The sequence below is a fragment of the Somniosus microcephalus genome, chromosome 28 (genome assembly GCF_052327205.1).
Source record: "Somniosus microcephalus isolate GS21.2 chromosome 28, FLI_Smic_1.0, whole genome shotgun sequence".
Taxonomy (NCBI): Eukaryota; Metazoa; Chordata; class Chondrichthyes; order Squaliformes; family Somniosidae; genus Somniosus; species Somniosus microcephalus.
Genome location: NC_141014.1, coordinates 16,257,529 through 16,285,103, shown reverse-complemented (window position 1 = coordinate 16,285,103; position 27,575 = coordinate 16,257,529). Strand labels below are relative to the sequence as shown.

At 43.5% G+C, this 27,575-nt stretch overlaps 1 protein-coding gene across 3 annotated transcripts in view; it reads left to right on the top strand.

The window, feature by feature from the left end:
- The window catches only part of LOC147099001 (histone acetyltransferase p300-like), a 131,571-nt gene that overhangs the window by 75,835 nt on the left and 28,161 nt on the right, over positions 1 to 27,575 (top strand). For 2 of the 3 annotated variants that reach the window (XM_085969518.1, XM_085969520.1), the window contains exons 11-21: positions 1,434 to 1,511; positions 3,245 to 3,357; positions 4,839 to 4,997; positions 6,625 to 7,131; positions 10,136 to 10,321; positions 12,482 to 12,635; positions 14,547 to 14,665; positions 17,616 to 17,855; positions 23,599 to 23,687; positions 25,202 to 25,282; positions 25,825 to 25,881. In XM_085969518.1, coding sequence (XP_085825644.1) covers positions 1,434 to 1,511; positions 3,245 to 3,357; positions 4,839 to 4,997; positions 6,625 to 7,131; positions 10,136 to 10,321; positions 12,482 to 12,635; positions 14,547 to 14,665; positions 17,616 to 17,855; positions 23,599 to 23,687; positions 25,202 to 25,282; positions 25,825 to 25,881 — 1,783 coding nt within the window. The remainder of the gene's footprint in view (positions 1 to 1,433; positions 1,512 to 3,244; positions 3,358 to 4,838; positions 4,998 to 6,624; positions 7,132 to 10,135; positions 10,322 to 12,481; positions 12,636 to 14,546; positions 14,666 to 17,615; positions 17,856 to 23,598; positions 23,688 to 25,201; positions 25,283 to 25,824; positions 25,882 to 27,575) is intronic. The other variant, XM_085969519.1, reaches the window with a different exon arrangement.

The following is a 27,575-nucleotide window of genomic DNA, read 5'->3' as shown; positions in this document are numbered from 1 at the left end:
CTGTTGGACTATAACCTGGTGTTGTGTGACTTCTTGCATTTGTCCACCCCAGTCCAACTCCGGCATCGCCACACCATGAACCTAGGCAGTAAGTGTTGGCAGTCTATTTGACCACGGGAAGAGGTAATTACAGCCAAGCCTTATTTTGCCTTCATCTGCCATATGCATATGCATGCACAAGCACTTCCAAGAAGGGTTGTTGCTTATCCCTCTTCCTATGTTATATAGAGGAGGGAAATGAGGTTAAATTGGAGGTGCTTGAGTGAGCCATCACAGAAGACATATGTTCCCTACGCACACATACTCAACACCTATTGGAGAATTCTGCCATTGCCATTTACACTTCATCTAGACTCATCTTTTGTTTCTTAACTTGTCCCATTACCATCTTCTTTTGACATGCACTATCATCCCTTTTGTCTCTTAATCTCTCCTGCCTTCCATCCTATCACATACCTTCCCTTTTGTTCTTTCCTCCCCTCCCTGCCCCTACACCTGCTTAAAAACCTTTTATATCTCCAACTTTTTCCAGTTCTGACGAAGGGTCATCGACCTGAAACGGTAACTCTGTTTCCCTCTCTACAGATGCTGCCTGACCTGCTGAGTATTTCCAGCATTTTCTGTTTTTATTTCATATTTCCAGCATCTGCAGTATTTTGCTTTTGACCTATTGGAGGTAGATGGCTGGGCATTAGTCCCGCTTGGCAGGTAGCCCGTCAATGGAAGGAGAAGCCAGCCTCGGGTATTGGAAAATATTCCATTATATCTGCTGTAGATAATCTAAAAATATTTTCGAAATTCCTATCTTGTGTGATTTGTACACTCCATGTTTCACTTTCTGATGCACAGTTGTGAAAAATAAGGTTCAAATGCAAGTGAGTGCAGTCTGAGGAATACAGGAAACTTTGGTTTATCCGGAGGTTGTATGTCCGGAATACTCGATCTACCGGCAAAATCGGGAGCTGTTTTCTGTAAGTTTTTTTTAGATCTCGTTCTTTTTTTTTCCCCAGTCAGCCACTGCAAGGTCTGTAGCTATAGCAACAGCTTCAGCTACAGACGCTTGCAGCTGCAGCCGACTCTTTAGAAGCTGTTGCTAAGCAACAGTGTTTGTTGTCAGATACGGAGATGAAAACCTCCGTATGCTTCAACATTAACTTTGTATGTCCGGCAGTTTTGATAGATCGGCAACACGCCGGTCCCGTCGGTGCTGGATATCACAAAGTTTCCTGTATTCCCTTGTGTTCAGAGGGCTGCTGTAGTGCCATATTCAGGATTATGAAGCCTGAGGGTGAAAATTAGGAAAGAAAGGATTAATAGTTGATTTGCAGCAATGATGCACCGGCCCTGTCCATTGATTATTCCAGGGAAATTTCCTGCTTTTGTAAAGTACTGGCATATGCACTTTGTTTAAACCTGGTCCTGTTGCGTTTCAGATGGCCCGCTTTCTGACCCGACCCTTATGCGGCCAAATGTGCCAAGCCAGATCATGAACCGGATGCAGACCCCAAGTGGTAAAACCCAATTTTCAAAATGTATTTCTTGTATAGAGGTGTACAGTGTAATCAAGTTCTACTAATCAGTGCTTATAACAATCGCAAACTGTTTTCTAAACCCACAGCCTCCAATAGCATATTAATCAGTTATAGTGACCAGTGCCGTTTGGTTGTAGTCATGACTTTAGTCGCATTTCCTCAGTTGAAAGACGGGCACCTGATTTGTAACTCTTAATCTGCACAATCTAGTGTATGAATGGATAATGACATTACTAATGGGGCACTGGTTGCCCTTGTCTGGTTAACTGTAAAGGGCCCTGAAGGCGACTCTTCGGCACTGGTCTTTGCGCTTTGGCCAGCGCTTTATAAACAGCTGAGCTGTGGGCCTATTGGACTCAGTTTGGGGTTCAGAGCAATGGATGGAACAAAATAGCCATCTAAGCAGCACGAGGGAGGGGAGCTATTTTAATGGCTAAGTGTCAGTGAATGCCAAGTGCCGTATACATCATGAATCGAGGCACAAAGAGTACACATCAAGAAAGCGCTACTCCCTGATGTATTGGGCCAATCAGTCACTATAGCAGTATTCTATAGGAACATATTTTTGCCGTTAGTTTAAATTGAGATTCAATTGTAGCACTCTCATGTTAATATATTACACGGCAGTGTTTTCATTAGAATTTCAGTGAAGTGTAATGTCCACTTCTATATTTGTTCTTGGAACATATTGCCCATTCCTATTTTGGCCTGAAGCAACCACATAGTGTGGGACTGGAGTCACACGTAAGCCAGACCAGGTAGGGCTGGCGGGTTCTCTTCTCTGAGGGACATCAGTAAAGTGTTTTTACGACAGCCTGGCAATTATCGTGGTCATTTTCTGGTGCTAGCCACAAATTGCCAGATAAATTGAATTCGGTGTCACAATTTGCCAGGGTGAGATTTGAACTATGACCTCTGAGATGCTGGAGAAAGCACTCGGCAATATAGATCGCATGCTTCCAAACTTGGGTTGTTTAGGCCATGTTAATCTCCAGTGCTAGAGTGAAATACTGATGGTTGCTGGATGGTGATGGCAAGAGGAGAAATCACACAAAAGCATATTGGCTCAGTATTGAAGCATATCTTTTTATGCACGATGCAGGAAACTTTGGTTTATCCGGAGGTTGTATGTCTGGAAACCTCGATCTACCGGCAGAAATCAGGAGCCGTTTTGTTAGGTTTTTTTCCTTCTCGTGGCTTTGTTTTCAACAGTCGGGCTCTGGAAAGTCTCTCTGAAGCTGTTGCTAAGCTACAGAGAAGCTTCCAAGGTACAGGCTGACTGTTTACAAGCTGTTGCTAAGCAGCAGTGTTTGTTGTCAGATACGGAGATGGAAACCTCCGTATGCTTCAACATTAACTTTGTATGTCCGGCAGTTTTGATAGATCGGCAACAGCTCGGTCCCGTCGGTGCCGGATATAACAAAGTTTCCTGTACTTTGTTTTTTGTGCATTAGTTAGTGAATCTATTTAAAATATGTAAAATTCTACTTTTGAATTCAGCCATTGTAAAGTAGTGGTGTATAGGTTTTATACACATCTATGTAGAAAATTACAGAACGAGAGTCACCCAGCATGAGTTTTGAAACCACAATCGGGATGTAAATGTCTCAGTGGCTACTGCTAGAAGAGTTTATCTATTTCCATTGGTTTTGGCTGATGGTTTGGACAACTGTTTTTAAACTTTCTACTAAGATTTATTTTGCTCAATCCAGGAATGAACCAATTTCCACCGATGAGCAGCATGCAGATAACTGGTCTGGGACAGCGCTTAAACCCTCCACTACCACATCCTGGACAGATGACCCAAACAGGACCTATGAACCAGGTACAATTTGTGCCTTCTCTGTAACAAAGCTCTCGGTAAAGCATCTCGATTTGAAGCAAGGTCATAAGCCACCTGGTTTGGTCACAAATATTTATGTATGCACCTGTCAGCCAGTTTGGTTGTTGGGTTTTGAAGCAAGAGTATGGATTTCATTGCTAGTAAATGGTGCAGCCTAAGGACCAGATAATTATCTATTTGTTATTTGGCTATTTTGTTTCTAATCCATTGATATCTAGCTTGAACTGGATTTTATACAGACATAGCTTGTGACTGAAGTTTGAGTTTATGCTATGCCAAGCATCTGCATAAGAAATGGATTAAAATTTTAAATAGGGAACTGCATTGCAGGATGGTGGCACTCTACATTATCCTGAAAAGTTTTTTTTTCTGTTTCCGTGTCAATAATGTCTTGCTTACATCTGTTACGCAAGCGTTTACACTCACCGTTAATCAAATGTACAAAATATCATTGGGACTTGAAGTTGCTCTCATATATTGGCCTCAAAATTGAAAACTGCCCACAGATAATTCCCCTATTTTTGGCAGATATTCTGTGACCACAGTGGCAGGCAGTTGACTTGCTGCCAACCTAATGGTGCTTATTTTAAGGGTTAGACAACTTTTTAATTGAAATGATTTTCTCCTGTTCTTCCCCCCCACCCCCCACCCCATTTTTGGGTCTGCTGGCACTGCATGCTAACCCCAGTGAAGAGGGCAAAGACAAATGATCAACTCTCAGGCTTTTGTTAATCCAGTCCTGAAACTGGATGCTGGCATGGGATGAGAGGGCTGTCCTATGATGAGAGATTGTGTAGAATGGGCCTATGCTCTCTGGAGTTTAGAAGAATGCGAGGTGATCTCATTGGAACATATAAGATTCTGAAGTGGATTGACAGGGTAGATGCTGAGAGGTTGTTTCCCCTGGCTGGAGTGTCTAGAACTAGGGGGCATAGTCTCAGGATAAGGGGTCGGCCATTTAAGACTGAGATGAGGAGGAATTTCTTCACTCAGGGTTGTGAATCTTTGGGATTCTCTGCCCCAGAGGGCTGTGGATGCTGAGTCTTTGAGTATATTCAAGGCTGAGATCGAGAGATTTTTGGACTCTAGGGGAATCAAGGGATATGGAGATCGGGCGGGAATGTGGAATTGAGGTCGATGATCAGCCATGATCTTATTGAATGGTGGAGCAGGCTCGAGGGGCCGTGTGGCCTACTCCTGCTCCTATTTCTTATGTTCTTATGTTTTAGCATGGTGAAGCAGTGTGGCTGAGATCAACGGCTAGGAGCATGGAGGATCTGCCAGTTGCCATGCCCTGGCACTGAATGGCATCAGCAGACAGTGCCACTGTACTGCCCTTAATAGTCAGCATCATTTGACGCAGCTTCCTAAATCTACAGAAGTATGCAAATGGTTTTCCGAAATAATGACAATTTTGTGGTTGCCTTGTGCACTTTCTTACAATGTGTTCTCTTTGTATACAGATGGGATTAACCACTCCCCGAATGGCACAGCCTATGGCTGCTCAGCATTCTGCCCAGAATCAGTTCCTGTCACCGAACCAGTTTCCCGTATCTTCTCCTGGAATGAACACTGGCAGCACCACCATGACGCAGGCCAGCAACCAGCCAGTCATGTCTCCGGTATTGAACTGTCTTCTAACTCTTTTTTGTGTTCACTCTGGGCTAGTTTTTCATTTGATGATTGAACTGAAGATATCGCTGTGCTGTATCAAACCACATTTGAGACCATGCCACTGATGGGATCCTAAATGGAAGCATCTTCAGGTTTAAAATAGTGGCAAGAACTGTTGGATAAATTCCATTAAATTAACTGATGCCAAGATAGCTGCGAACGCTGATTAAAAATCTACAATCGTTTTGTTAAGCTTGCCAGACAAAAAATCAAGGGAAATGCCTCAGCAAATCTCGAATCCATATCTGATGATAGTACAGGAAACTTTCGTTTATCCGGAGGTTAAATGTCCGGAAAGCTCTATCTACCGGCAAAATTCAGGAGTCGGTTCAGATAATTTTTTTTCTTTTCGTTGCTTTTCTCCAGTCCTGGCTCTGCAAGCGTCTCTGTAGCTAAGCAACAGCTTCAGCTAGACGCTTGCAAGCTGCGCCGACTGTTTTGAAGCTGTTGCTAAGCAACAGGGTTTGTTGCTTCACACGGAGCTCTGAGCTCCGTATGTTTTAACATTAGCGCTGGTTTCTACGGCAGTTTTGATCTAACGGCACCAGTTCGGTGCCGGATACCAGAAAGTTTCCTGTAATGAGTTCAGTACCACGTAGAGTGCAGCACACTATCCACTGCAGCCCTTGGGTTTGCATTTTCCAAACAGACACTAGTCTGCATTTAAAGTAGTTCTAGTTTTAACCAATGGATAACAGGGAGGTTGGGGGTAGCCCGATGCTCTGTTCATCACTCAACTAGCCCTTGAATCCAGCTCCTGGGCTGAACGTTTCTTGATGGCAGTTGGGGACCTAAATGGAAATAAGGTGGAAGACCATGTCACAAAAACACCCATTAAGTGGTCACTAAATTGGCAGTCTCACTCAGGCCACAAGGCTGGCTAGTGTTGGAGATGCGTACCATACAGGTGCGTTAGAGCTTGCTATTTCCATTTCATTGCCGTCCTGTGCTTTAAGAACCAAGTTCAGCAAAAGAATTGAAGAGAATAAAATGAATGGACCCCATCATTAACTCGTCATGGTACAGTAGTTGGATCATATGCTTGATGGCCCTGATAAAATGGTAGAGGCACAGGAAAGACTTGATGCCCAAGAGGAACCAGTCATAAAAGCTGAAGAATTTTACAAATCTGTCAATTTTTAAAGTATAACCTGTCAAGATAGGATGTTCTTACAAAGCTAATTTATAGTATGTTTGTTTATTTTGGGGTCATTATTTCAGACCCATCTACAGTCTTGATCCCAAGTGTCACATTTTTTGTCTAGTGCCAGCAGTTTCAGCTTGCATAAAGTGAAGTGAATGTAGTTTTTCCTCCCCAGTTATGTGTTTTTTTGTCAATAATTATTGATCTTGTACTTAAATTTCCATTATTTGTTACACTGACCCTAAATTTGTCTCAGCCTTGGTAATTTATACTGCTTTTAGCAAAACTGAATGCTGTCACTCAGCTGCACCTAATGTATGTTACAGTAAACACTTGGAGTTTTATATAGCTGCCTTGTAAATTCCATTCAGCCTATTTAAAAAGAGTACTATGTATTAATGGATTCTATTTACTATGTTTTCTCCTGTTAGGCTCAAAACTCCTCACTACCTGTAAACAGTTCCGCATCCATGCAGCCAGGAGCCCAGAGTTCCCAGTTCAACTGCCCACCACCTCTTTCTCAGCCTTCACTTCATCAGAATTCCCCATCCCCTGGGCCAAGAAGCCTCACGCCCACCCCTCACCAGACACCACCGAGCATTCCTCCCCAATCGCGGCAACAGACACCATCCCCAAACTCGCAGCCCCAGACAATGCCTCCCCCTCCTTCTCAAGTCCAGACACCACCGCAAACGCAGCTTCCACCTCCTCCACCAGTCCCCCCACAGCCCCAGGTGATAGCTGGACAGAAGCGAGAGCGGGAGCAGCAACAACGAGAGCGGGAGCAGCAACAACGAGAGCGGGAGCAGCAACAGCGAGAGCGGGAGCAGCAACAGCAGCAGCCGCTACCGCCACCCCCATCAACACAGCAGCAAAATACAACCCCAACAACCCCTACACCAGCTGCACCAATACAGCCTCAACATCCTAGTACTCCAGTGAGTATATTGGCACTGAAGAGTATTTTTAATTATGAACACAGACTTCTGTGAGTGAATTCAACAACACCCTATTCCATTAAAATCTATACAAGTTAAGCATATATTTCTTGATGCTTCTCCTAATTTTCTATAAGTTAATTTACCTATCTTCTCAGTACCCAACAACATGTCAGTCAACTCAATCAAGAGAATGCAAGTGGCCTGTCTGAAGTCTTGACCTGACTGGGCAAATAGGAGGTGCACAGGGTGGGGACAGGGTGACACCTGTAAGGTGCACAGGGTGGGAGACTGGGTGACACCTATAAGAGGTGCACAGGGTGGGGACTGGGTGACACCTGTAAGGTGCACAGGGTGGGGACTGGGTGACACCTGTAAGAGGTGCACAGGGTGGGAGACTGGATGACACCTGTAAGGTGCACAGGGTGGGGACTGGGTGACACCTATAAGAGGTGCACAGGGTGGGGACTGGGTGACACCTGTAAGAGGTGCACAGGGTGGGAGACTGGGTGACACCTGTAAGAGGTGCACAGGGTGGGGACTGGGTGACTCCTGTAAGGTGCACAGGGTGGGGACTAGGTGACACCTGTAAGAGCTGCACAGGGTGGGGGACTGGGTGACACCTGTAAGAGGTGCACAGGGTGGGGACTGGGTGACACCTGTAAGGTGCACAGGGTGGGGACTAGGTGACACCTGTAAGAGGTGCACAGGGTGGGAGACTGGGTGACACCTGTAAGGTGCACAGGTTGGGGACTAGGTGACACCTGTAAGAGCTGCACAGGGTGGGGGACTGGGTGACACCTTGGGTTAGCACTTGGCTTTTCACCTCTGAGACTTTGATTCAAATCCAGCCCAGACAAACAATGCGATATTTCTCTTAGAAATTCAGGATCTAATAATTCTTTAAGATCTAATAAATCCAATAAGATTTTGCACAGTTTCAGCTCTGTTCTTGGTGGGTCTGCAGAACCAAAGTTTTACCATTTTGACATTAATTGGCAATCTGACTGAAGAGAGAACAGAAGGGTCAGCCAATATGGGTAATGGATGTGTTACACTCGTGGTGGGATGTGGTTTTTCTGAGGTTGGAACACGAGGCAGGTGTTGAAGCAAAGAATCAGAACTTTGAGGTGCACTTAACGATGTCTGACCTCGAGAGTATTTGATGCTGACACTCAGTACCTTAGGTGTTTTTATTCTCCAGCACTGATGTCCTTCGCTTTGACGAGGAGGGGGCGGGGGGGAACATGGTGATTTTCGCTGCAATATCTTTTTAGAGAAGGTAACTGTTGTGGCAGTCCAGATGTGGTCAAGAAGTTGCTTGAGAAATTTCTACCTGCGTCCTGCTGCTCATTGCAGTGAAATGCTGCACTACAAATGAGCTGCCCAATAATACTGTTTTCAGCATTTTCCACAATCCATTCTGTCGGACATGTTTCAGCGGAGTGTATGAATTTGCTGCAGGCAGCCCACTCTTCATACTAATTTATGGATTTTGCACCCCTGTACCTCAGTTTTAGTCGATGTTCATATCCGGCTTTAAACATCAGTAGTGAGGGAACTGGATGCCCCAAGGTGATAAAAGGCTCATTTATTATTTGACACGGCAAATGGTGTTGGAGAGGCATTAAGTTGAGGGGTTAGGTACAGCACGTCACTATAGCAACCACCCCACCACCCCCAACCAAACACCCAGTTGAAAAGCAGCACCAGCAGAGTCCGAGGGACAAATTACCTGGCCATACTATGAACTAGGGAATTTGTGTTTTTATTGGGGAACTGCATTGTTAATTGTCTATTTTAAGGGTAGAATCATTTTGTAGCACAGAAATGTTAACCACTCTGGCTGACTGTTGTATACTCATTGTGGTAAGATCGCTCTAGAATAAGGCCCTACATTCTACTCGAGTACTCAACTGGAAACTACAACCCTGTAATTTTTAGAAATTCAATACTAGACTGTAATTTTTAGTAATTTTCTGATTGCGGCCATTGTAGAGCCTTGTTATGCAGTTTGTATCTTAAACAGAAGCCCGCTGTTTGGAATAGGAGATGACCATTCAGCCTCCATCCTGTTCTGCCATTCAATTAGATCATGGCTGATCAGTACTTCAACTCCATTTACCCGGCTTTGCTCCACATCCCTTGCCAACCAACAAAAAATCTATGAATCTCCGTGTTGAACATTCCAATTCACCCAGCATCCACAGCCTTTTTTCAGGAGAGAGTTCCAGATTACCACTACCCTTTTTGTGGAAAAAGTGCTCCTAATTTCACTCATAAATGGACTAGCTCTTATTTTAAGATTATGCCCTCTTGTTCTGGATTCCCCCACCAGAGAAAATAATTTCTTTGTATCTACCCTATGTAAAGTCCCTTTTTATCATTTTAAAGGCCTTGATTTGAGCAAACCAAGTTTATGCAACCAGCCGTCGTAACCAATGTTCGTTCCCATTAATCTGCGCGGAGGGCCCACACAGGCCGCTTGCCGGCTTCACGATGGGGAAAAACCGCACATGTGCAGGACTTTAAAAGGGCCGCACACCCAAAAAAATTCAAAGGAACCTTGGTCATAACTGAGCCCGTTAGCCCCTGAATCTGCACTGTACCCCCTCCAAGATCAATACATCTTTCTTGAGGCTCGGTGCCCAAAACTGAATGCAGTACTCCAGGTGGGGTCTGACCAATCCTCTGTACAACTAAAGTATCACTCCCTCACTTTTTATTCCAACGTTGACATAAAGGCCAGCATTCCATTAGGCCTTTTTGACACTTTTTGTAGGGTAGCTTTATAATAGAATTAGACATTCCTGTAAGTGATTTGCATTTCAGAAGTAAGAAAATACTTTTACCGTTGTACCCAGCTAAGAGAAAACCGGCTGATTTAATAACTCTAGCTTAAGCATTTTAATGCACACTTGTCTGTTGTGCTGTTTTTCTGTTGTATGGAATGGTTGGCGGCTTTTTACTTCTTGAGCTGATCCCTGTCTTTGGTTTGCTTTAGCTTTCACAATCGGCAGTGAGTGCCGATGGCCGAGCATCGACCCCAGCGTCAGTCAGCAGTACAGACACAAACTCTCAGCAGCCAGCTCCTGAGGCACCAGTGTCTGATGTAAAAATGGAGGAAAAGCAAGAGGAGGAAGAAACTGAGCCAGAAACGGTGGAACCAAAGCAGGAAATCAAACAGGAGGTACGAAGTGACATTAATTCCTTAATTCATTGAACTACATTTTGTGATTTTTTTTAAATGAGAGTTTAGAAGAATGAGAGGTGATCTCATTGAAACATACAAAATTCTTACAGGGCTTGACGGGGTAGATGCAGGGGGGATGTTTCCCCTGGCTGGGGAGTCTAGAACCAGGGGTCACAGTCTCAGAATAAGGGGCCGGTCATTTAGGACTGAGATGAGGAGGAATTTTCTTCACTCAGAGGGTGGTGAATCTTTGGAATTCTCTACCCCAGAGGGCTGTGGCGGCTCAGTCATTGGGTATATTCAGACAGAGATCGATAGATTTTTGGATATTAAGGGAATCAAGGGATATGGGGATAGTGCAGGAAAGTGGAATTGAGGTAGAAGATCAGCCATGATCTTATTGAATGGCGGAGCAGGCTCGAGGGGCCGAATGGCCGACTCCTGCTCCTGTTTCTTTTGTTTTTAACCTCTGGTTCCCAAATTATTTTTCTTACCCATTCCATTTTTCCTGCTGCCCTTGAACCATGCACCAACTATATCTATGATAGCAGGCAAGTCGTGCTTCCAGGCCTCCAGTGCCATTCTCAGCTCATTATGAGGTGCACAAGAACGCTCTTAATATCAGATCTCTCCTTTAGGTTTCCCTTCGCTCCTGTGGTGACTGCCTGGCATCCACTTACAGCTTTACCATGTCAAACTGATCTTGTGCTGCTATGCAGTGCTGCACCAGTTTTTATCAAGAAATGTGTATTTGCAAAGAGTTTCTTCTCATTGCGGGCATAATGAGATACAAGAAGCAACAAACAATAGGTTATATGATGATGTACTTGTTTATTTAGTATATTCGAGTGCCGTGTTTAGTGTATTTTTACTTGTATATCTGGACCAAAACACCTAGTTTTCAATTTTATATTTGTCCTTGTCTATTTATTTAACCCCAAAGTGTATAAACAATGGGATGTTGTATTTGTATTTCTAATCTAGAGTAGTTCAATAAGGTCTTGAATTGTCAGATAATTGTGAAGCTATAGCTTTTTCAAATGTTATCACTATGAAAAATAATTTTCATACCAAATTTTATATTTAATGTTAACCGAAATCTATGATGGACTGAATGGAGCTGAATATTAGGTGGCTGCACAAAACTGAAAGCTTAGTTAAATGTCGCATTGTGTGGATTAAAGGTATTGCATGTCTGAAATTTGATATTAATTTTTGGACATCATACAGAGTGGGCCTCCTGTTCCACCTGCAACTTAATTTACACAACACTAAATTCAGTAATTGATAGGTTGGGTTGCTAGATTGCTGGTGGCTTGCATTGTGTTTTGTGAGAATGTTAGACGAATGCAGTTGGCATTGCCCTCTGGGCCTTCCCTAACACTCCCCAAAAATTGTTTGGCCGAGTTTTCTAATCAACCTTATTTTCTTTGCCAACTTGTGCCTATTTTGTAATGGTCACAAAATATGTCTTTGCTTCTGATAACTGTGAAAGTCTGTTCGAAGCTGTAGGTCACCATTTTGGGTTTTCCTTATCTGGCAGTCGATTGAATGCAGAGCAAATGGAGGATATACATATGTTTGGTTTATTTTACAGAAGCATTACTGCATTGCAATTTATAAATGCAAGATCTTTTAATTTATCAGATGTAGAAATACTTCAGTGTTATAGCATAAATCTCGTACTTTTGAATATTTCGCATGTTTAACTGTGCTGGATTTCTTTTTAGTCTGCTATATGTTAGGCAATCTATAGACACTAATTACTTGACAGTAGAAAACCAGAACGTACTATTCAGTTTAAAAACTTTGTAAAGTTAGAGACGGGTTAGCATATAGTGTGTTTTACCACTTTTATGACTCCTATTTACCGTTCAATATAGTTTATAGGACTATGGTTCAGATTACTAGTTATTACAGTATAAATCTGCCTTGGTTTTTCCTTTTGAGATTAGGGTTGAGGTGAATCATTGGGGTAATTGAGAGAGCTGTTCATTGTGGAATGTTGGCTAGTCCCTAGAGTGTGGACAAGTCAGGATTGGTATGCATTATGGGGAGGGGAGTTAATTCCCAGCACTACAATGCCTATGGCGTGTTTGTGTGTACACGAGAAAAAAACGAAAGTAAAAATCCTTTTCTTTTGGATGTTGTTTGTAGGTAAAGGAAGAACCCGCAACGGAAGAGTGTAAACAGGAGCCAATGGAGGCTGATGAGAAGAAACCAGAGGTGAAAGGTGAAGCAAAAGAGGAAGAAGATAGCACAAGCTTGGCGACTCAATCATCCCCTGCGAGTGGACAGTCACGTAAGAAGAGTATGTACATGTATCTTTTCCATGTGGGGGGAGCAGACGCTAATTAAACGCTGGTCTATGCCAAAACAAGATACAGACAGACGAGGAAGGCCATCTTAGCTCATCCATCCAGAAAGACCCTGCAGCCCCCAATCCCCCCCTGTCATAGCATCCAGGGTCTTCATCTCCACTACTCAACCCATAAAGCCATTCCAGAGCTTGACCACTCGGTATGAAGATTTTCCTAACATCAGTCCTAAATTTGCCTTTTATTAGTTTTAGATTCCCATTCAGTAGCTTGAATCCAAGCCCTGATGGACATTCAGACCTTTTGTGTGTGTGTGTGCGCGCTGCGATGCTAAATGGGATGTTGCGGCAGAACACTCAACAGCTTTCCTCAGTCAATGCAGAGGGAATCCAGTCTTTTGGTAAAAGGTGTGTGCGAATACAGGCACATTTTAGAATGAAAATTTGGGGAGGAATTTGCAAATTTCCAATTACAGTTGGCAAATGTAAAATTGGATACTGAAGGAGCAAATCGAGAAAAAATTCGAAGGACGTGAAGAGGAATGATGGCTATGTTGAATTGGAGCAGTAGTGCACTAGATTTGATTCTCATCCCACTGATTTGCCAGTCTTTGGCACTCTCTACTGCAGAGAGACATTGAGCAGAGACTAGGGGCTGGATTTTCATTGCGGAGTCGGGACTACAACTTTCGGGGTTGTAGTCCCGCCTCCACCGAGTTCTAGCCAACCCACGCGATTTTGACTTGATTGACCTTGTTGAGCCCGCCCAGCGGGCTCAGCAGGCCAATTAAGGGCCCCCTGGCAACAGGTGACGTCACAGATTGACATTTCATCTGTCAAGAGCTTTTGACAGATGAAATATCAGCGTTTGACAGCTGTTTGAAGCTGTCAAACACTGACAATCTGTACTCTTAATTCCTTCCTCTCAGGCTGGTTCAGAGATCTCCCCGGAACAGAAAGCTGAATGCTGCAATTTTTGACAGCTCGCAGCCATTCTGCTTTCTGTGCCGGTGAGATGAGGGACTCCAGAGACCTGAAGGAAGGAAGGCTGTAAAGGTTAGTAGAACTTCTTTAAACACTTTACACACACCAAACACACTTACCTTTGCACTCATGCACCCATCACTCACCTGAACACCGGACATCTCAAACCCTCCAAGCCCTTCATCCCGACGGTCCGCCTCCTCTAACAGCGTGGTTTGGAGCTGCCGGGAATCCCACACTTCAACATTAAAAATAGGGATTAGGCTAAAAACTGCCTGTTAACTACCTGTTAACAGGCAGTTAATTAGCACTAATCCCCTTCCCGCCTCAGGGAGGCGGGGTCCCAGTGCGGGGTGGGTACCTGCCTCCTTTGAAACTGGCATGGAGGCGGGTTGGGTGCGAGATGGGTTCGGGACCCCCCCCCCCCCCCCCCCCCCCCCGCCGATTTCGGGATTTTAACCCCCCACACGCCTCCAATCCCACCTCCACGGCCCAGTGAAAATCCTGCCATAGGTGTGTCTCAACAGGGATACGGAAACTGGAGGTGGGAGAATGGAAAACGTTGCCCCATATCACAATGGTTTATCTCCCAGAAGGTAGAACTACATTATCAGAAGTCTACCAGGTCCAGTCACCTGTGTACGTCCTTCATCGTTAATCCGTGAATGGGGGCTAAAATAGATGGATTTTAATATGGGCAGTTGACTTTCAAGTAATAACGTTGAACAGATCCTATTTATTAATATGAAAAATTTTAATTTTGAAGGTGTACCAGTAGCTAACCATATAAGTGGGAACAAATGGAAGTACCAAAAAATTAACACCCCTCAAATTTATTTGCTTCAATGGTGACTTTTAAGTCATAGGTCTCTCTACTTTTTCTTCATGTATTCATTTTTTTCTTCTTCATTCTATTTAAAGTTTTCAAGCCAGAAGAGTTGCGGCAGGCGCTAATGCCGACACTGGAAGCACTTTACCGTCAGGACCCTGAGTCACTTCCTTTCCGGCAACCTGTGGACCCTCAGCTCCTGGGTATTCCTGTAAGTACGGTATGGGGATATTTTGAGTCATATGAATATTATTTTTCAATATTTCTGTTGAGGATTGCAACGACAATTCATTACACCTCCCAGCTCAGCTAAAGCAGCTGAGATAAGCAGAAATGCAATGCTCTCTGCCTTTGGCGCAAATTCTCTGTCATGCACTCGAAGTTTTGTGAAAATTTACATGCAAGGTATGGTGACCTCTTTTTGGTTGCTGATTTATGTTACCTGATTATGTCAAATTCCATTTTTTAACAACATGATGTTTACTGTTTTGCCTTTTAATCCATCTTTCTCCTGGGAATGGAAAACCTTTGGACCTGCCTGTGATATAGAAAGAGGCACTATTGGTTTATGGTGACTGGATAAGTCAAATTCTGTTTTTATTAAATGAGATTCTGGGATTTTTTCCAGTGTTTTGCAGGCAACATTTTGCGATATTTTCCTTGAAATTGCAAACCAGTGGCCTTGCTAACATTAGTGATTTTTTTAAAAACTTGTGCCAGAAGGTTGATATTTCAGTAAACTGAGAGTTCCTTATCATAATGCACACTATCAATTTTTTAAAAGAAACTTTCTCATGCACCTGTATAGGATGTAGACTAAACTAAAAGCAGAAAACACAATCCGCATCTGATTTAAGATGCCTCGTTATTTTTCAGTCTTTGGTTATGACGAAGGGCACACAACCAGAATGTCACAGCTGGTCTTTCTCTTTACAGATGATGACTGACCTGTGCATTTCCATCAGTTTCTGTTTCTATTTCAGATATCCAGTGACGTAATAACTCACTACACACTTGGTTTGAGTATAAAGCAAGGCTTTAATCAACTTGTTTCAGAACATGGAGGCCTAGTTGTATTTCACTAGTTCCTGTCTTACAAAATGTCCCTCGCAAGCTGGGCCCACGCCCGAGTATTTATACTCCTTGGACGGCGCCACCAGCTGGCCGTCCAGCGTTATTTCATGAGTAGTTTCTTTATGATGGAGATTTATAACATCCAGTATTTGCACTTTTTTCCTTTAGGGTGCATAAGAAATGGGAGCAGGAGTAGGCCAATCGGCCCCTCGAGCCTGCTCCGCCATTCAATAAGATGATGGCTGATCTGATCCTAACCGCCAATCTACTATCACTGAACCATCTCCTGAATCTAACAGAATTAGACACACGAAATAGGATCAGGCTACATGGCCCCTGGGCCCGCTCCGCTACCCACAGGGCCATGACCGATCCGAACCTAGACTCATGTCCAAATTCCTGCCCGCTCCCCGTAACCCTTTATTCCCTTTACTTCTAGGAAACTGTCTATTTCTGTTTTAAATTTCTGTAATGATGTAGCTTCTACAGCTTTTTGGGGCAGCATATTCCATGGACCTACCACCCTCTGAGTGAAGTAGTTCCTCCTCATCTCAGTTTTGAAAGAGCAGCCCCTTATTCTAAGACTATGCCCCCTAGTTCTAGTTTCACCCATCATCGGGAACATCCTCCCCGCATCCACCCGATCCAACCCCTTCACAATCTTATGTTTCAATAAGATCACCTCTCATTCTTCTGAACTCCAATGAGTAGAGTCCCAATCTACTCAACCTCTCCTCATATGTCCATCCCCGGGATTAACCGAGTGAACCTTCTTTGTACTGACTCGAGAGCAAGTATGTCTTTTCTTAAGTATGGACACCAAAACTGTATGCAGTATTCCAGGTGCGGTCTCACCATTACCTTGTACAACTGAAGCAATACCTCCCTGTTTTTATATTCTATCCCCCTAGCAATGAAAGCCAACATTCCATTGGCCTTCTTGATCACTTGCTGCACCTGCATACTAACCTTTTGAGTTTCGTGCACCAGGACCCCCAGATCCCTTTGTACTTCAGTACTTTCCAGTTTCTTGCCATTAAGATAATAACTTGCTCTACGATTTTTCCTGCCAAAGTGCATAACCTCACACTTTCCAGTATTGTATTCCATCTGCCAAATCTCTGCCCACTTACTTAGCCTGTCTATGTCCCCTTGCAGGTTTTTTATGTCCTCCTCACTCACTACTTTCCCTCCCATCTTAGCATCATCTGCAAACTTTGATATGTTACACTCGGTCCCCTCCTCCAAATCGTTAATATAGATTGTAAAGAGTTGGGGACCCAGCACTGACCCCTGCGGAACACCACTAGTTACTGATTGCCAGTCTGAGAATGAACCATTTATCCCAACTCTCTGCCTTCTGTTAGATAGCCAATCCTCTATCCATGCCAGAATATTACCCCCAATCCCGTGATTTTTTATCTTAAGCAATAATCTTTTGTGTGGCACCTTGTCAAATGCCTTTTGGAAGTCTAAATACACTACGTCCACTGGTTCCCCTTTATCCACCCTATATGTTACTTCCTCAAAGAACTCCAGCAAATTTGTCAAACATGACTTCCCCTTCATAAAACCATGCTGACTTTGTCCTATTAAATGATGATTATCCAAATGTCCTGTTACTGTCTCCTTAATAATGGACTCCAAAATTTTACCTACCACAGATGTTAGGCTAACCGGTCTATAGTTTCCAGCCTTCTGTCTACTGCCCTTTTTAAATAAGGGTGTTACATTAGCAGTTTTCCAATCTGCCGGGGACCTTTGCTGAGTCCAGGGAGTTTTGGAAAATTATTACCAATGCATCCACAATCCCTACCGCCACTTCCCTCAAGACCCTAGGATGTAAGCCATCAGGTCCAGGTGATTTATCCGCCTTGAGTCCCATTATTTTACCGAGTACCATTTCCTTAGTGATTTTGATGCAGATGGACTAATTCCTTTCAGACACTTTGGCTGGGGAGGACTGCCACCACCTGTTATCATCTACCTTTTAGAAAATATTTTAAGCAATAATGATGAGTAGCTCACCTGTTGTAACACTTTTCGATGCCTTTATTGAAAACTGAAGCTTTTTTCTTCTCCTCAAGGACTACTTTGACATAGTAAAGACGCCAATGGACTTGTCTACAATTAAGCGCAAGCTGGACACTGGCCAGTATCAGGAGCCATGGCAGTATGTGGATGACATTTGGTTGATGTTCAACAACGCCTGGCTGTATAACCGCAAGACGTCACGTGTGTATAAGTACTGTACGAAGCTGGCAGAGGTCTTCGAGCTGGAGATCGACCCTGTCATGCAAAACCTGGGATATTGCTGTGGTAGAAAGGTTAGTCTCTAGGCAGTTCTTTCTCTCTAACTTTGTTTTCTATTCCCATCAGTTTTTTCCACTCCTGTCTGAGATGCAGTTTGAAGGGCTCTAGCCTTTGTTCCTCATCCAAATAGGCATTATTTGTTTGTGAGCTTGGCAGAATGTCGACAGGTTATTCAGCGGGGTGGGGGCTGGTATTAGAACTGAGCACGGCACTATCCTCCCCTGACAGCTGCCCAATTGCACTTCCAGTGAGGTTGTCGAATACGAATCGGGATCAAATTTTCCATGGCTGATTTTTCCCTAACCCGGGGACAGGAGACCAATTGTAGCATCCCTGTCACCTCTCTGGATGAAATCGGCTAACTTAGCACAGACCTGCGATCGAACCTTCCCAGCCTGTGTAGCTCAGCTATTGAATATACTTGCTGAATCATCAGGGAAGCTCCTGTGACTATCTTTGTCCACAACTTGTTTACAAACCAAACAAAGGAATGGCCTCTGGTCTCCGCTCTGATTTATTGGTAAATGGATCACACTATGGCCTACTGAACCATCCTGAGTTAAAAGCTCTTGTATCCCCACCTGGTGCGATGTGGTAGGCCGCTACGATTGGGCACAGGACCCTGGGTGAGGATTTAATTAAGCTCGTTTGTGATATTCTCTCCCCCCACACCCCCATATTCAAAGAAAGACTTGCATTTATATAGCGCCTTTCACCACCTCTGGATGTCCCATATTGCTTTGCAGTCAGTGAACCAATGAAGTATTTTTGAAGTGCAGTCACTGTTGTAATGTAGGAAACGCAGCAGCCAATTTGCACATGGCAAGATCCCACAAACCGCAATGGGATAATGACCAGATAATCTGTTTTAGTGATGTTGATTGAGGGATAAATATTGGTCAAGACATTGGGGATAACGCCCCTGCTCTTCTTCGAAATAGTGCCATGGGATCTCTTACGTCCACCTGAGAGAGCAGACCGGAGCCTCGGTTTAACGTCTCATCTGGAATAGCTGTCTGACACTCACTTTTGAGGTTTACTGGTGGTGGAGCCACTCCCATAGAATCCTACCTCAACAAAGGAGAAAATTCGCGGGGAAGAAAGAAAAACCTCTGATATATATAGTTACAACTTGAAAATCTGGTCATAAATGAAGAATCTATTTAATCACAGCTCATCTGATGAGATCTAGCTGCTGTTGGCACTACAATTGCAGTAGCGTTGATACAGGAATTAAAATCCCCAGCTTCCTTCTCATTTTATTTCTCCATTGCCCGATAACAGATTATTTGTTGAATCCCTAAAGCAGTCCATTAGCAACCTTCTTACCAGTTGCGTTGGTAACAGGAGCGGAACAGGACTAGCCCATCAGTTAGAAGCAAAAAAAGGTTCCCAGGAACATTGGGAGCAAGAGTAGGGCATTCAGCTCCTCAAGCCTGTTCTGCCATTCAATTAGATCACGACTGATGTGCACCACCACTCCATTTTCCCGCCTTTGCTCCGTATCCCTTGATTCCTTTGCCTAACCAAATCGATCTCCATCTTGAAAGCTCCAATTGTCACCGTCTTTTGGGGGAAAGACTTGGAGATTTCTACCCTTTGTGGAAAAAGTGCTTCCTGAATGGCCGAGCTCTGATTTTAAGATTATGTCCCCTTATTCTTGATTACCCCCACCAGAGGAAATAATTTCTCCTTATCTACCCTAATCCTTTTAACATTTTAAAGACCGTGATCAGATCACCCCTCAATCTTCTGTACTCCAGGGAATACAAGCCAAGTTTATGCCAGCTGTCCTTGTAATTTAACCGTCTAAGCCCCGGTATCATCCCAAATTAATTTTTCTCGTTTTTTGTAGTATTCCATTAATAGATTCCACACATTTACATAGAAACATAGAAGATAGGAGCAGGAGTAGGCCATTCGGCCCCTCGAGCCTGCTCCGCCATTTAATGAGATCATGACTGATCATCCAAATTCAGTTCCCTGTCCCTGCTTTCTCCCCATATCCCTTGATCCCTTTAGCCTTAAGAAATACATCTAACTCCTTCTTGAATATATTTAATGAATTGGCCTCAACTGTCTTCTGTGGTAGAGAATTCCACAGGTTCACCACTCTCTGGGTGAAGAAATTCCTCCTCATCTCTGTCCTAAATGGCTTACCCCTTATCCTTAGACTGTGACCCCTGGTTCTGGACTCCCCCGCCATCGGGAACATCCTTCCTGCATCTAGTATAATAGCATAGAACCATTTGGATTGATCATCCAAACATACATAACTCTTTCTGAATGAGCAATGCCTTATCGGTCTCTAGATCAGTAAATAGATTGCATTTCATTATACAAGAAGACAGCAATCACCCACTCATTCTTCAGAATCTCTTAAAAACCACAAACAGAAAAACTTCATTGCTTTCCCTAATTGAGCTTGTTACTTTTCCCAACAAGACTTTGGGAAACTTCACCACAAATTGAATTTTGTGGCATTCAAATCACTGTCCCTTGAAGAAAGCAAAAGCATACCTGAGAGAACCTTGCATCATCCAGATGTGGTTCCGCATACATGGTGGGAAATAACTGGTGCACCCGATCCTTAAGAACAATTTTCTTCAGTCTTACAGCCTTCTGACTATTATTTACAGTTTTTTCTGCGTTGCTTCTTGCGTGGTTTCCTCCGGAAAGGGATCAAGCCATAGATCCATATAGGTTGTAGATGAGTTTTGGGTCTCCATATATTTTTCAAGTGCTATCGATGGTCTAATTCCCCCCCCATAAATAATCCAGTATCTTATGTGTAAATATTGGGGAAATATCCATTTATGTAGTTATGAATGTTCTGTAGTACAGGAAACTCTTTGGTATCCGGCACCGACCGGACCGGCGTGTTGCCGGTTGATCAAAAATTCCGGATGACAGAGAGGGTTATCTACCGAGGCTATTTTTAACAAAGAAAAATTTAAAAATTGAGAAATGTGCAGTACAGGAGACTTTGGTTTATCCGGAGGTTGTATGTCCGGAAACCTCGATCTACCGGCAGAAATCAGGAGCCGTTTTGTTAGGTTTTTTTTCTTCTCGTGGCTTTTTTTCCCCAACAGTCAGGCTCTGGAAAGTCTCTCTGAAGCTGTTGCTAAGCTACAGAGACGCTTCCAAGGTACGGGCCGACTGTTTAGAAGCTGTTGCTAAGCAACAGTGTTTGTTGTCAGATACGGAGATGAAAACCTCCGTATGCTTCAACATTAACGCTGGTATGTCTGGCAGTTGTGATAGATCGGCAACAGCTCGGTCCCGTCGGTGCCGGATATCACAGTTTCCTGTATACAGTAATTGGGTACTCATCTACAGAATGTTGTGTTAAATGGATGGTGGACGATGCTTGATTAAGTACAGTACTGCCAGTTGAGGGTAATGCAATGCAATGACTACCAGCAGCGTGGGAGACACACAGTACCCCTGTAAAATGGCGGATCAGAAGAGACTACCGGCAGCGCGGGAGAGTCAGACTCCTGTTATTGAGGTGTTCCGACTTCCGACTGCGCCAAGAAACCGAGTAGTGGCAGTTTGGAGAACTACCCCCACTGACTAACTCGGCCACCGTGGGAGACTCGGACTCGGCAACATTGCCGGTTATTGAGGTGGTGTTTTCGGAGTGAGAATTTTGCCAGTTAATAGAGAACTCCGGATATTTTGGTGCCGTTTAAACGAGAGTTTCCTGTAGTTGGAAAGACAACCTGACCTCTTCATCCCTCCCTCCTCTCCCAGATGATGAGGATGCCAGGATCCATTTCCATGGGGGGATATTGGCCTAGTGATAATTTTTACAATGGGTGTTGCCATGCAATTGTACTATGGCATGGGGGTGAGCTTCACACCAGTCTTAATTTTGTCCCCACTTGATTTTCACATCTATATGTATTCCAGCAGGACCACAGATAACGATCAGGAAAGGAATCCTGTGGCTGTCTTTTTCAATCCCTCCCCCCTCCTTTCCTTTGGTCTTGAGAGCACTGAGGACAGTTATAGTGCGCCTGCTGCCAATATCTGAAACCAGTTAACTGTGCACAAACCAGGATTGAATCTGTAATTTCCCTGCTCGCTATGGCTCAGTGTCATACTACACAATGCAATTACTCAGAGCCATTTTTAATTTAAAACCGTTTAAAGCATCTTGACCGAGGTATTTGCATTAAGACTTGAGGTGATGAGCACTCATAGCTAAGGGTCTTCAGTTTAGTTTGAAGCACAATTTTGCTGCCATCTGAAGTTGCTGCATTTGACAGGCAAGTCTTGCAGCCTTTTTGACCAGGACATTACTTGGAGTACTCTGTGATGACAAAGGGAAAATAGTAAGCAAATTCAGTCTCTTCCTTTAGTTGGTCAGTTATGAAACAGCATTTATATAGCAATAAAAAAGTCCACGACCAAAGAACATTTAGTATTTCCCAACTAAAGTAAAAACATAAAAATGCAAGTGATATACTGGTACAATGGTGCACTTAACTTGTGTTATTGCCATCTTCTGTTTCTCTCCCGCCCCATCAAGTCATGATTACGCTCTCCTACTTGTTGTCCTCCACATCCTGCAAATGATGATGGTAAAGACAGCGTATACAGTTTGTTGGCCGTTGCTCTCAGCACTGCTTTGTGTTTGACCAGCAGGCAATCTGCTTGCCATCAGCTGAAGTGGACAGGCAGTTTTTACCTAATGCTTATTGATTGAAGTTGACTGATGTTAAAATATTAAATGTTTGGCTATATTAAATTGACTAAGGAATTAATCAGTCACCTGAGGATATCAATACAAAACTGTAAAGGAACTAAGCAGTTTCACCCTGTTGGTGCCTTCCTCTCCTATGTAAACACTCGCCCATGTTCATGGTCACTCCTTTGCTCTCTCCACTCCTGTGTCTGCCCTACTCCCGAAGTCTCCGACCACTTCCTTGTATCCCTCACAACCCATATCTCCCTACTGTTTGAATTGCACTTCCTTCTGCATTCACCCCTGGAAAAAAATTCTCCCCTCCCACAGGAATGGTAGCATGGTGGTCATGTCACTGGGCTAGTAGAAGTCACTGACCAGAAGCCTGGACTAATGATCCAGAGACGTGAGTTCAAATCCCACCATGGCAGCTGGGGAATTTAAATTCAGTTAATTAAATAAATCTGGAATAAAGCGCCAGTATCAGTAATGGTGACCAGGAAACTTATCGGATTGTCGTAAAAACCCATCTGGTTCACTAAGGTCCTTTAGGGAAGAAAATCTGCCGTCCTTACCCGGTCTGGTCTATATGTGACTCCAGACCCACAGCAATGTGGTTGACTCTTAACTACCCTCTGCAATGGCCTAGCAAGCCACTCCGTTGTCTCACCACCACCTTCTTGAGGGCAATTCGGGATGGGCAATAAATGCTGGCCTTGCCACTACCCATTTTTTAAAAAAGTAATTAGCTGGCAACTGCACCATCAAACCAACTGCTTGGCCTTTGACCCTCCATTTACCACAATGCCTCTGCAGCTGTTGGGATGTTTTCTGTATTAAAGGCACTAGATAAATGCTACTGTTGCTGCTATAAGTCCATAGTACAGAGCTGCCTTTGTATTTGGCATAGCTGACACTTTTTGTTTTTAAAAAGCACAATGTTGAAAAGCAAATTATGGGTTTGTAAGATTCAGTGGCAGTTGAACAGCAGAAAGGAACAACCTTTTTCTTAGCTGTTTCGGAGTGTTGTATGAGTTATAACACTTTCTTTTTGTTTCTTGTAGCTGGAATTTTCTCCGCAGACCCTCTGTTGCTATGGAAAACAGTTATGTACAATCCCTCGGGATGCTACCTATTACAGTTATCAGAACAGGTAAGATGGTGGCTTTTTAGGTCAACTCTTTGAACGGTATTTCACGTTTTAAATAAATAACTTGAATTTGATGTACTGATTTCTACCAAACCTTGTGACGTAATAAAACTCACTACGCACTTGGTTTGCACATAAAGCAAGGCTTTAATCAACTTGTTTCAGAACATGGAAGTCTAGTTGTACTTCACTAGCTCCTTGTCTCTACAAAATGTCCCTGGCAAGCTGGGGCCAACGCCCGAGTATTTATACTCCTTGGACGGCGCCGCCAGCTGGCCGTCCAGTGTTATTTCATAGGTTTCTCGATGATGAGATTTATGACACCTTGTTTACAGCCTAGTTTTGTAGTAGGTATGTGAAAATCTTGCTGTCTGGTTATGAGAATCTACACTACCATCAAATCATCAGAACAATATTCTGTTTTTCTGGGTAATGCGTATCCCTGTTGTCTGTACTGCTGGGTTAAGCTGCTACAGAATCTGTAGTGACCCTATGTAAGTTCTGCTCGTCTCGAGGGTGGGAGGAAATCAGTTTCATGTGTTTGTTTCCCTTATGGCCTATTAGGATGCCATCAGAAGGTTTTACTACTTTTGTTGTCTAAATATAGTTGGAAAAATTACTGAAAGATGCAGCTATTCGATGTTGTAACAGTAAAAAAAAAATTAAATCCCTAGACAAGTCAGCTCATCTCAGATAGTATAAAATAGTGAAAGAACAGGGAATCTGACACACATCTGAGGAGTACCCTGTTGAGAGATTTTCAAAATAGCAACAGGTGAGTTAATGGAGCAGTGTTTACTGACCAGAGTTCGGGTTTTAAATGTAAGTAGTGTGTATAGACTGTGTGTGTGTGCATGTTTGGTGCCCAGATTTATTCATCCCCCCCCCCCCCCCCCCCCCCCAGATCCCTGGAGAACTGAAATCCAGCTGGCCATAGAAGATTGTGTGGCTCCAAGCCCCACTTGGAGATTTGAGCACATAATCTAGGCTGACACACGAGTGTAGGACTGGTGCGGTGCTGCAGTGTCAAGAGGTGCTGTCTATTTGGATGAGACATTAAACAGTGGTCCTGTCTAATTGTTTAGTTGGACATTAAGGGTTGGTGTTCAAGGATGAGATCAACTGGGTTAATGTACCTTCTTTAGGCGAACATGCATCTGATTATATATTCTAATTAATCTGATTGTTTTACACTTTCAGACGTTTCCTGTACTGGATAATCAGGCCTATAATTGTGGGGAAATTATTAAAAAACCATGGCCTGTCCGATTTAGTAATTTGCTGATTTTTAAAAAAAACTCATTCAATAAAATTGAGTGTTAACATGTGCTTTCCCATGCTTTGTACACTCTGATGTCTTCATTTACCTTTCCCACTCATTGAGATATTGCAGTGCTTTTAAGAAAAAACACATTAAAAAAAAAAACGTTATCATGATCTGCTCTTGCCCTGGCTGATTTTTGACATGGCTGTAGATGTAATATTTCACCCAGATATGTCTGTCCTGTTTTAAACAGGTATCACTTCTGTGAGAAATGTTTCAACGAGATCCAGGGAGAGACTGTCTCCCTGGGTGATGATCCTTCACAGCCTCAAACGTGAGTATGCCCTCAAACTTGATTCCAGAGATTTAAAAATAGATCATTTTTAAGCTGTGAAAAGTGTATTGTGTAGGCTTTCATTGCCATTAAAATACATTCTGTATTCTACAGTTCCCAATAGCTAAAGCTCTTGGTTTTAGATTTTCACAAAAAAACTGATGGTTTTGCAGAAAGCATTACCAAAATATCAGGGGGCAAAATGAATCCTAAAGTAATAAAAAACAGAATTTGGGTCTATTGTGTTTGCTGTGGGTGGGGGGCAGAATTTGAACAAAACATGTTTAAAGTCCTCCGCCCTATGCAATCAGCCATAGTGCGTTCTATGTATTCTAACAGCAGAAGGAACGGTTCTGTGTGCACGGCTTGGTGACTGCCTCTCGTGGTAGGTTCTACTGTGTTGCACTACTAGGCATCTTTTTGTAAATTACTTGAGGACCTGAACCTTTTGGTATTTTGACATTGTGACCACATAAAACAGTTCCACCTCTGGATGCTATCTCTTGCTTCCTGCTATAACTACAGGCTCTCATTTCTTTTAGGACTATTTCAAAGGAACAGTTCTCGAAGAAGAAGAATGATACACTGGACCCTGAAATGTGAGTGTTTCCTGCGAAGTGCTATTTGTTCTCGGGATGCGGGTGATGTTGGCAAAGACACGCTTGTTGCCGATCCCTAATTGCCTTGAGAAAGTGGTGCTGGACCATCTTCTTGAGTCTCTAACCCTTGTGGTCGTGATGCTCCCATTCTCTTAGTAATTATTTGTTTTTCCATTTACTTTCTTCCCTCCGTTCTCTGACCAAGGCAGGTATGCATCTTTGTTTCCAGGTTTCTGCTAATCACAGAAACCCCACAGTGCAGATAGAGGCCATTTCGGCCCATCGAGCCTGCACCGACACATATCCCGCCTGATCCCTGTAACCCCTATACCAACACATATCCCACTCTATCCCCGTAACCCCACGTATTTAATCCCCCTAACACTAAGGGTCAATTTATCATAGCCAATCAACCTAACACGCACATCTTTGGACTGTGGGAGGAAACCGGAGCACCCGGAGAAAACCCACGCAAACACGGGGAGAATGTGCAAACTCCACACAGACAGTCACCCGAGGCCGGATTCGAACCCGGGTTCCTGGCGCTGTGACGCAACAGTGCTAACCACTATGCCACCGTGCTGCCTGTTGTGCTGGTCTTGGGGAAAGTCAGCCCTCCCCTATTGTACAACTAAGATAGGAAACTTTGTGTAGATTGGCAGCAGCAAATGCACTCTGGACTGCCTCTTTAGTAACAGCTTTCCATTTCCTGAATGTTGGGTGCAGTTAAGGGGCACAGTAGCCAAGTCTTGTCCCGGAGGGTGGCAGAAGTGACTTATTTGTTATACTCCTGCATTTCTACATACCCTTGGCTGGGAGTTGCCAGAGTGACCATGTGTGTTCAATAATGGCATAAATTTGGAGTAATGGTTTATCAATTACCTGATACAGGAAACTCTATTATCCGGGACCGGTGTGGTGCCGGTTTATCAAAGTCCGGATTACAGAGAGGTATAGTTTAAAAGGTACGAGAGCTCCGTACACGGCAATAAATCCAGGCTTCCCTGTTGCTTAGCAACATGTGCAGGAGCTCCGGCCACAGACCAAGCATCCCTGTTGCTTAGCAACAAGTGCAGGAACCCCAGTTACACAGCCACGGATCCAGGAACTGCCACTAATATGAAGTAAAACTTACCTGAACCTACTCCTGAATTCTGCCGGTTAACAGAGATTTCCGGTTATTTTTTTAGGTGCCGGTAAGTCGAGAGTTTCCTGTAATTGCTCCAAATGCTGTCTTTACAAAATACCTTACAGGAAGCTGTTACTACCTGATTGCAGTTGGCAGACAAAAACTGTATTCCAAGCAGTGGTGAATTTTAAGTTGCATTGAATGATGTATTAGAATTACTAATAATAAAGCAATTTGTTATTAAGATCAAGGGCTGCATGCTCTGAGATTAGCTTTTGTATGTCATTGTTTTTTAATTGTTTTTAGCCGCTAAACATTCTCTGGTTACAATGTGTAACCAAAAAAATGAGTTCTTTGTAATAGAAAACATAAGAACATTTTGCCTTTTTAAAAGCTTTAACTGCTTCTCTTGCACTTTTTTAAATGGGTAGGCATGTGATCCTCTAATTAGTTTTGCTGATACCACCAGGAAAATGCCAGCGAAAACCAAGTTGATCCCTTTTGATCGCTGTGGGAAGCATATTATCCTAAAGGCGCTGTACATTGGAAACTTTTTTTATTGCAT